This window comes from Parasteatoda tepidariorum, chromosome 5 (assembly GCF_043381705.1).
Source record: "Parasteatoda tepidariorum isolate YZ-2023 chromosome 5, CAS_Ptep_4.0, whole genome shotgun sequence".
Lineage (NCBI taxonomy): Eukaryota > Metazoa > Arthropoda > Arachnida > Araneae > Theridiidae > Parasteatoda > Parasteatoda tepidariorum.
This window is the reverse complement of record NC_092208.1, coordinates 52,158,459-52,169,439: the sequence shown is the minus strand read 5'-3', so window position 1 is coordinate 52,169,439 and position 10,981 is coordinate 52,158,459. Positions and strand designations below refer to the sequence as shown.

The 10,981-nt window shown below is 29.8% G+C and overlaps 1 protein-coding gene across 1 annotated transcript in view; it reads right to left on the bottom strand.

The window, feature by feature from the left end:
• Positions 1-7,600, bottom strand: part of LOC107449141 (cytochrome P450 18a1) — a 23,899-nt gene extending 16,299 nt beyond the window's left edge. The window contains exons 1-3 of the mRNA XM_016064582.3: positions 7,245-7,600; positions 3,762-3,889; positions 2,744-2,850 (exon numbers count right to left, since the gene is read on the bottom strand). Coding sequence (XP_015920068.1) covers positions 2,744-2,850; positions 3,762-3,889; positions 7,245-7,438 — 429 coding nt within the window. The 5' untranslated portion in view covers positions 7,439-7,600. The remainder of the gene's footprint in view (positions 1-2,743; positions 2,851-3,761; positions 3,890-7,244) is intronic.
• Between the last annotated feature and the right edge of the window lie 3,381 nt (positions 7,601-10,981).

Here is a 10,981-nt window from a genome sequence, read left to right as displayed (position 1 = left end):
CATTAAATTTAGTAATACTATTTCTCGGGCATTAGGTTTTAACTCTTATAAGAATATCAGAAACGAAACTAATTCAAATCGTAGATTTAACTCAAATCGAGACCCTTATTCCTTCTCTAATAAAAAGAGATACCATTTTGTTTTCGGTTGTACAAGAAAGAAGATCAAGCATTTTTCTTTTTTAAATTTAATAAGCCACATTAAAGAAGGAACGTTGCAATGCTACACGCTACATTAAAGACGTCTCCAGAGTAACTGAATGACGGTTCATATAGAAATCGCAGGTATGCGTCTCATACAACAACGTCTCCTATAGTTCGTTGCGATCGCGAATATGAATTTGAATATGTAGTTAAAAACAGAATAGCTGAATGCTAGTTGAAGTTATTCTTTCAAAACTAAAAAATACTTATCAAGAAAACGATAAAAAGTAATTAAGAATATGCACAAATCAACTATTTCAAGTAATTTGGATAATTTTTTATTTTTGTTTTCCGGATTATATGGATACAGAAATATATACTATTCTATAACGAAGACGAATATTCTATAACTATTATAGTTCTGTACATTCTGAATTCACATTTATTCATTGGAATGGCGAAAGCAATGTTGACTTCACTTCAATTTGTAATAAATTGAAGACAGAAGAAATGCATTTTACCTTAATACACACATCTGTAATAGTACGCGTGAGCGAAATCGGAAGTTATCAGTTGCAAGTTTGTTGATAATAGAAGTTAAAAATTATTGAGAAATTTTTCTTCAAATGTTCGGCGCGTTCTGGGTCTGAAAGATATCCCAATATTCTGAGGTATCCCAAAAAAGATATCCCAATCAGATTTTTTTCAAGTTCTTCGGTTTTTCCTTAGGGAAATTTTTATTTTTATTTGCTGCTAAGAAAATGGCGTCTGATTCTGCCAATGATTTTGATGGAACTAAATGAAAACGTGATAAATTAATGACTTTTCAGGCTAAGAGTACGTAAGAGAAATAAATGCACTAATGTCCATAAATTAACGATAATGTCATGAGCGGCAAATAAAGGTCCAGAAACAAAGCAAACGTAATTTACTCATAAAGTCCATTTTTAAACAAAAACAAAAAATATGTGTGTATACCATTCATAAAAACTACGATGTTTGCACCATGGAACAATCATAAAAAATATCTCTTTTAGAAAATCTTAAAAATACATAGTTGGCATGATGGTTAATACATTAATATATCCCACTTGGTGAAATACAATCCGAACAACGTACATGCTGAGTATCAAATTATCGAGCTGATCTTGGGGAAGATACTCCAAACATCAAGCAATGCTCTCCAAAGTTCCAGAGCACATATTGAAGGTGGTTGACTGACTTCAAGCCATGACGGGCTGGCCATTCCATGTGGGTGGTATCCTCACATTGACAGTATTTGTTCAGGATGTTTGCTCGGAGAGAGCGAGCGTTGATATTCATAAACACAAATTCTGCGTCCATGACAACCCTAAACTAACGTATATGTTGTTCCAGTATGATGTCCAGATAAATTTGTCTTGTTTCCAATTTGATTCCGATAATTCCACCTCAAACGAGGAATTCTGCACCACCGTTATGGTGCTGTTGAATCCTGTTGGTAACGGGTACCTGGCTTTCTCCATGTGAAAGTCCGAAGTGAATCTGAGGGCAAGCTATACCTGGACTAGTCCGAAAACATCACATAAACCCCTCTAAGACGATATCCGCATTGCATAATCTCTACTCCTCGATAATCGCTGCGAAAATGACTTGCCGTGAGTGCAACACATCTGACAAGCTAAAGAGTATATATATAGATCAATATTTCTCAAACGTCTGTACACGATTTGTCTTGAAACTGTGGTACCCTTGGCTGATGTGTATCACTATTTACACAATAATATTGGTAAAAGATCAATGAACACTTTTTGAAACATTTAGTTCGTTTTCGTAGAAGTTATACCAAGTTTATTGTAGTCTTTTGCATATGATTCGAAGATTCATATGATTCGATATGACATTGAAGACAAATAAGAATGGAATGGAATAAAATTGAACCTGCTACATATTCTAGTACTTAATTATACAGACAGTTTTTTTTAAAAAATTATATCAGGAAAACATTTAAGGTAGGAAAATACATTCTTGCAGTAAATTTATGCAACAGGGCATAAATATCCCCCCCCCCCTCGAGTTCCTGGTTTAAGTTCTAAAACATTTTGACAGCATTGCGATTCCCTTTAATTTTTTTCGGGAATTTTACTGTATGCAAATTTCCTTCTTATATTAAAACAAGATTGTGGCTAATGATGGACATTTCGAAAATATCATAATCTGATTTTCATTCCTTGAAAGATTTCTAAAAATTGCCGTGTGATTTTCAATCCTTTTCTTTAATTTTTTTTAAATTTATTTATAGGTTTGCTTTTTTTAAATTTATTTATAGGTTTGCTTTTTTTAGTGCTGTCTATCAAAACATTTTTGGACCAAAATCAGGAATACTAGGAAGACGATTTATGCACTTTCACATGACCAAGAGTTGTTGCTAGCCGTTTTCCTGTCATTTTTATTTTAAAAAAAAGTGGTCTAATTTAAGGCACTTTGTACATAGCTTACGTTTAACAAAGAAAAACCTATGTTAAAAAAATAATTCTTTCGAATTTTTGAAGATTCTAATAAAAATTTGTATAGACTTTAATGGCGCAAATTAAACCTATTATTCTAAATTCAATGCTTACTTTTAAATGAGATTCCATTTTGGTTTTCCCGAAGCCTAGATCGCGTAGCATGTGCAATGAAAATCGTCTTTGTTCTTTCCATGGCAAGCCTATTATTGCTTCGCTTTCTGTAAAATAATACATTTATTCAAAATTATTGATATTGCTTATAATTAAAAACTGTGGAGTAATTCTCTTCCAAGTTATGTGTTCAACAACCCCAAATACCCGTGTGAAAGGATACTTTATTTCAGATTAACGACTAATCGAGCTTACATCTACACTCAAGATAGGGTAGTTAAATCCTAACACCAATAAAGAGAAATACCAGACACCGAGATTGCGTTCATTAACAACTTCGGTTGATTATTTTGAATTATTTTCACCTCCGTGAATCTAATATTGTCGAAAATTTGAAATAGTCAGTTGCCAAACACGGCCTTTTAATCAAGCACGTTTGGCTTTTTTTTCAAGCTTGAAAAGGTTGGAAATTGCGCGAGTTAAAAAATATCGTTTCTTAAATATATTCTATTTTATAAAAGGTAAGTGCAATTTTTAAATGTGAAATAAATATTATTCTACCTAAGTTTGTGCATATCTGTAAATTAAATCATTTTATTGTATATACTTTCTTTCCGTTTCTGTTCTGATAATTCAGCCAAATTCATATTTATCCTAATATTCTTTCAGTAACATTTTTAGATTTTTCTCTAAAAGGAAGCTATGACAATAATAGTCAAAATATATTGTAGTATTATAATTTGCATTATTCGAATTAATCTTAATATTACTTTTTAAAATATTTATAAATTTAAAAAGAAATCAGTTATTTATTAATTTCATGAGCATTACAAAAAATGTTTGCAAAATTAAACATTAATTTAACGTTTAGTGACTATAGAATCATAGGTAATAAAATTCTGTATTGTTTCATTATATGGTTACCGTTTTCTAAATTGATTTTTCCCTTTAGTTTTAGGCTTTATTTATTAATCAGGTGGAAAAATAGTGTGCATTCTAGGAAAGAGTTAGCACATACTTTGAGATGTTTCACTCTGTTCAATAGGCAAATCAGGAGGTCTTCCCATGAAAGCATCACTTGCGAAAGCTTCTTTTATGAGTTTGAAATCAGTTATCACCAAAACATTTCGACTTCCCATACGAATACTGTGAAAAAAATGAGATTGATAATAAATGATTATTTCGATCAACCTTGTTTCTCTTATAAGACAGGAAAAATGTGCTTGTATTTTTTTAAAATTGTATTTTCTACTTTTCCACCATAAAAGCAATTTTACATTTCGGGCACGTGATTATTGATTGGTTACATGCAACTCGAGAAGAAGAATACGCGATTATACTCGACCTTGTGATTAAAATCAGATTTAATTGGAAGCCTGTAAGCGATGTTATGAGAGTGGGTGTCGAACTTGATCAACTTCTAAATCGACGAATGCGACGATTTACCCACAATGACGTTAGGTGCAGATATTCAGTTGAGGATCAAGGGGGAAGAACGGTTTCTGCCCATTTCTCACAAAAATGACGATTTGTTCACCATGCGTTGCATTTTGAGGACTACTAAGTTTTGGCAAATCATTAACATAGAAAATCGATTCTCCTCGAGAGTTATTGCTCAGTGAAGATGAGGCGTGTGGTAGAAAAACTGCTCATGTTCGCGTCGAAATTCGTTTTGCCCTCAGAATAAGCTTTTATGGATAGAAACCGTCTTCATTTATGATACTGCATATATTGTTTCGCAATTGCAAAAAAAAGTAAGCTTTTATGGTTTGTAATGCTGTATAGAGTTTAAAATTGCAAAACAATTAAATTTGAAAACAAAAAAGTGTTTTTTAGAAAAATTACCGACGCCGTTGGACCGTTTGGAGGGAAATAAGTGATTTGCTTTTTTAAACTGACGAGGGATAGGAGAGGCACAATCATCGAAATATGGATATGAATTATTAGAAAGGATATTCTGGGCAGTGAGTTTGCATTAATTTTATATTTTAGTTGATTTTGATTAAAAGTATATTGTCAGCCACCTGATAATATATCTAGTGATCAGTGCTACAATTTAATTTTTGCAAAAATCTTTTAAATGAGAAAACAAAAACAAACAAACAAAAAAAAACTCGCCGGGTTTAATAAAAGAGAGATATATTTATGAGTTTGCATACACCCCACCAAAAAATATTGCAATTGCTCCCGCTAATCCTAGCTTTAAATAAAAAGCTGCACGTCCATACTATAAACAAAATTTTTTTCTTCTTCAGATTCTTCCAATAATAAAAAAAACAAAAACTAATCATTTTATTTTTTTCAAAATTGTTAGTAGTACTGAATCCCTTTCTGCATGTTAGAAAGACTCTTAAACTATAGTAACTAAATTTAAAACTGCAGTACTCTCTTAACTGGATTTTAAAGGCAATTTTTTTAGGCCAGATGTATAAATACAGTAATACATATTCGTTCAAGGGAGCAAATATCACGTTACCTATATTTTTTTTAATGTTACATTTGTAAAATGTTTTAAATTTCTGTTAGAGACATCTTACAAATTCCTGAACAGATTCTTGTGAAATGTTTTAACTTGATGTAGTTGACTAAACTTTTGTACTTCATGGTTTATTTATTTCTATAGCATGTTTTATTCGATTTTCAACGCATTGAAAGTTCTAATTGTTTTTCCTTTATTTCTGCCATAAAATAGATTGAGCAAAAAAAAAAAAAAAAAAAAAAAAAAAAAAAAAAAAAAAAAAAAAGGAAAAAAGAAAAAAAAAAGATTACTCTGAATAATTTTTCATCTAATGATCGGATTTTTACGTTCTCATTCTTATAAGTTCGAGGGGGTGACTTTAAATATGGTAATTAATTAGACGCAAAAATGTATTTTTCCTGAATAGACATACCACTTCTTCCGACGGATTCTGATTTTCTGACCCCCAAAGTATAGACGCAATCTGGAAAATATGGTCCACATAGTTTGATCAGAAGAGTGATCCAAAGTTTGTACCTCTTAATGTTAATTTTATTTTTTGCGTATTTCGCCATATCTCGAAAACTTTTAAAGCTAAAGTAAAAAAAATTTTGCACATGATTATAAAATTCGTTTACCAAAAGATAATTCGACGCAAAAAAAGTTTCAGTAAATATTTATTATTTTTTATTATTTTATTTAATAGCAGCAGAAAAGTTTTTAAATTATAAGATATAACATTTTTTACATCATTTTAAAGTATTTAAATTTGCAGGGCAAAATAAAAAACTTAAGAGAAATCGGACGAACAGTTTCTGAGAAATGGAAATTTAAATATACGCTTTTCTTAAAATTCGATTTTTCAAGATGTATTCTACCGATTTCGCACTAATTTTGTATTTTGCTATGGAAATTAAATACTTCAAAATGTTGCAAAAATTTTCATACTTTACAACTCAAAATTGTTTCGGCTAATATTAAATAAAATAATTTGTCTTTACTGAAATTTATTTTTTGCGTCGAATTATCTTTGGGTCGCAAGCTTTATAATTGTGTGCAAAAATTTTCAATTTTCTTGAAAAACTGGAGATTTAAAGAAATACTCAAAAAATAAAATTAATATTAAATGGTCTGAACTTTGGACCACTATCTTGACCAAACTATGGGGACCATACTTTTCAAATTGCGGCTATCCTCTTTATTTTGGAGTCAAAAGTACAATCCGAAAAAAAGGTATGTTTATTCAGAGAAAGTACATTTTTGTGTCTGATTTCGTAACTGAAAACATCGTCTGCACTATTAAATTAGAATATTTGAGGTCACTTACTCGAACCATTAAGAACGAGTCATAGAACGTGAAGACCAAAAGTTATTCAGGGTGGACCGTTTTTTTAGCGCAGTACATTAAGTTTTAAACAATTATGTCAGTTTTTTGTGAATTTTCTGTGTCAAAAACTGTATCTAACAATTTTCTTCTCCTTTTTGCGAGTTTTACAGAGAAAAAAACTATGAGCACTGAGACAATAAAAAAGGTCAAGATTCTTGTACTCTTGACACAAATACCATCAAAAGTGAACAGACTACATAATTCAGTTCATAAAATTTACTTATATCAACGGTTTTATCACTGTTCGTATATAAAGGAAAAGTTTTTTTTTATTTCACGCATATTATGAGTAAAAAAGAAAAACCTAATCCCTAAAATCTAACCTGTATATTGGTACATAAGTATCAGCCATTGTGCCAGTTTTACCTAGAATTTCTTAATCACAAATAGTAAATTGCCTACAATTGGTAGACAGATTAGTCTTGTCTATAAATTTCTTTCCTGTCTTTTTTTAAGAGCCATACAGAGATAAAAATATCAGCACTGAGACAATCGAAAAGACCAATGTATCTATTTTTGAAATCTTGACACCGAAAACGGATGGACATAATTTAGTTCTTTAAAAAATTACCTACATTATGATCAATATCATTGATCAATAAAAAAGGTCATATTTCGTATCACACAACGTACTAAAAAATAAACTTGATACTAACCTGTATATTGGCCCATAAGTATCCGCCAAGAGTGTCAGTTTTACGTAAATTTTCTTCGTCAAAAACGGTAGGTAGCCCACAATTGGTAGTCCTATAGGTCCTGGTAATGATTTTCTTCCTTGTATCCTTTTTGATAGCCATATGGAAAGAAAAATTACCAACACTGATACAATCAATATGGTCAGTGTATCCATTTTCAAGCACTTAAAATCATCAAAAATGGACTAGATAATTCGATTCTTTGAAACAATTACTTCCATTAGACGACCTTATCAAAATAAGAAGAAAAACATTCTTTTATTCTACACATTGTTTGAATGAAGCGAAACAGAATTGTTTGGGATGAGAGCTTATGACGTCATCTCATGACGTAATCTAAGAGGTTATATAATTCAACACAATTATTTGTGTTTTTCCTCTTGTCCTTGACTCGTTATCACGCAAAATTTTTTTCTTTGAGGCAAGAACATTTATATTTAGTTTTATATATTTTTTTAATCAGAATGTTTATTCTTTTTGTGTGCATGTTGCTATCGTATTTATAAAATCTAGCTTTATGATCGAGCAAAAGTATTTATAAGGAAAATATTAAAAGCTTTCACTATTTTGTGGACAATTTAAAAGTTTAGAAACCTAAACACTTTTTCACCTAATTTTCCCCCCTTCTTGTTTTATTTATTTTCAAAAAATAAATTGAACTTTTTTGAAAAAAATAGATTGCATTGTTTTAAATTTTTTTTAATAATATCTTTTTAATTTAATTTCAATATTTTGTAAATAAACGAATTTAGTAAAACAATTTTCCATTCTGTTTCTTAATAGGAAAGGCGTGGCCGAGTTGTAAAAGTGTGCCAAATAAATTAACCTTTCCTTTTATGTTCGTTAAAAGCTTAATATCTGATGTGTTGTGTTCAAAATAAAAAAGACAATCACCCTAACTAACTTTCGTTAAAATGATTATACTTTCATTCAGATCTCCTCTGAAATATGAGGAATGGTTTAAAGGACCAATATGTACTAATTATTAATTAGTAATTATCAAGTAACGGTATCAGACACAAAAATACACTTTCTATAAATAAACTTTTTTTTAAACTGATTATTAAGTCTTGATTATTGAAATATAAGGGGTAGCTACAATCTGGAAAGTATAACCCCGATAGTTTAATCAGGAGAGTTGTCGAAAATATATATCCTTTAAAGTTAATTTAACTTTTTGCTTATTTTGCAAAAGTGAATACAAACTTTTGCACATATTTATAAGACTTAATGAGTCAAAAATAACTCGACGTCAAAAATATTTTTCAATAACTATGATTATTAAAAAATTTAATAATTTTATTACTAATTATGATTGTTTTTATAGTTATGATTTTTTATTAATTTATTTAATAATGGTAGAAAAATTTTGAATTTTAAAGTTTAAGCATTATAATTTTGAGCTATGTAATGTTAAATGACAAAATCCAAAATTTGAGCAGAATTAGTCGAATAGCTCTTGAGAAATTGAATTTTAAAAATATGTTTTTTCTTGAAATTTTATAATTTAGAAACGATTCAACTTATCCCCGTTGAAGTTTGTGTTTACTTCTCCTGTTATCTTTACCATGACCGTTAAACTAAGAAAACTGGTTTTTGATTCATTTATGTACTATACAAACTTTTTTTTGACTAGTAATTTTTTTCTTTATTTCAACCTTGACCAAATTTCAATAACAATTAAAAAGCAATTGTTACTTTTAGTTTATTAATTCTAAACGTAAGAAATGAAAAGTTTTTACTATTAGTTTTTTTGTGTGGATAAGTAGCAGAACTGGTGATACGAAAAAAATGCCGGCATTTAACCAATGACTGTGCTAGTAATGCCGGACGGATATATATGTTAATCTATAAAAAATGGTTATGTACGTCGAGGGTAAAAAGGCATGGTTAAAAATAGCGATTTCATGGGAGATGAAGAGCTTAATTTTTAAAACAGTTCGACGTGTTCAGATGATTTCCTAGTTGTTTAAGGAAACGTTTCTGTTCGAGTAAAATCTGACTTATTTCATGCTTGAAGAATCAGCAGAATAGTGACAAATAATGTGATATTCCGCTCTGATGAATTCCTAATAAAATTATTCCGCATTTTATCTTTCGCTTAAATTGTTGCGGCTTGGCGACAGAAGGTGTGCAATTGAGTAGTTATTATAGCGGCGTTTTTTATTCTGAAAAGGCAAGGTAAGTGATTGTTTTATGCGATGTAACTCTCGTATATCTTTCCTTTAAATTAATACTTGAACCTATTTTGATTGAGAAAATTTTTTGAAGAGAAGTTTTTATATATTGAAACATTAGAATAACTATTTAAGTCACTATTAAAGATGACTCTTATTGATAATTTTTTTATAAAACTATTTTAGCTTAACTGTACATATATGAGTATGGGGGATAACCTATTGAAACCAAGCTAAGTAAGTAAATAAAATAAAAAGTAAATGGCAATACAAGAAGAAAAACAAGAGTTTATATAAGTTAACAGCTTTCCTATTGCATTTTTCATACTTTTAATGTATCTTACAAGTATATATTTTATTGTTTTGTCAATGAAGATGATCCCAACTCAGAAGACAAGAGAACTTCTGTCTTAGAAAATATTGCGATTGGTATAAGGGATCTGTAGTTAAAAATATGAAAAAGAGCGTTAAGCTTTGAAACAAGATCGGGCTATTGGGTAATCTTATTATGAGCCAAATATCTAGTTCGGTATTCTGAATCATCAATTAGGCGATATGCTTGAATTTCCATCAAATTAGTCCCCTTTCTTCGCAGAAATCCCCAACCAGTCTTTGTTCCATTTCTTATAATTTTTCTCCCATATCATTATTAACTATATAATCAAAACTTACACCTAATCTCTGTACGAGTATTCGTAAATATTCCCCTTCAATTCCCTCAAATCATGGAGGGTGGGCCTGGTTCTCTTATGCTTACATTCAAACAGTTCAAAAGTGGATGCTTTTTATTTTGCGTATTCGAACGATATTAACTTCGGAATATCTGTCACTTTTAGAGCTTAACGGATTAAAAAAGTGCTTTTGAAAATGAACGTTAAAAATTGTTTCTATCACGTAAAACTACAGAAAGGATTTTTTTTGTTTGTAAAATTTCATAAAATACTGACTCAATTGATTGCGTTGGATTGTGAAGAGACGTAATTTAGTACTAGAAGCTTGACTGGTGGCACGCTGGATACCTACATATCGTATATCAAAATACACATTTTTTTAATTTCGTAATTTTATTCCTCTTTTTTTACAATATTTCGTCTTTTCCTTAAAAATTAACATCAGCATGATGAGATGTCATTTAATCATAATTACGTAAATAAATCTGTTTTATACTTATCTGTTTTATATCATTCTAATTACGTAAATAAATCTGTTTTATACTTTGCTAAAAATCTTACAAATATTTTGAAAAACTCAACAGATTTTCGCACACTAAGAACCAATTTATCTTTTTTTTTCATACATGTTAGGGAACTGATAATTCCATTTTAATTACTGGAGGCTGATTTCCGTATTCAAGTACCGTTGTAAAAATCAATGCTTTAGAAATGAATTAAGATACATTTTATGTATAAAAAAAATTAGAAGTAATTAATGGTGAATTTTTTTCTTATGCCTGTTATTTTTCAGATTTTGAGAAGAATAAAGCCTATAATGCAACAGAAGTTTTACGTCAAAAACTGAATA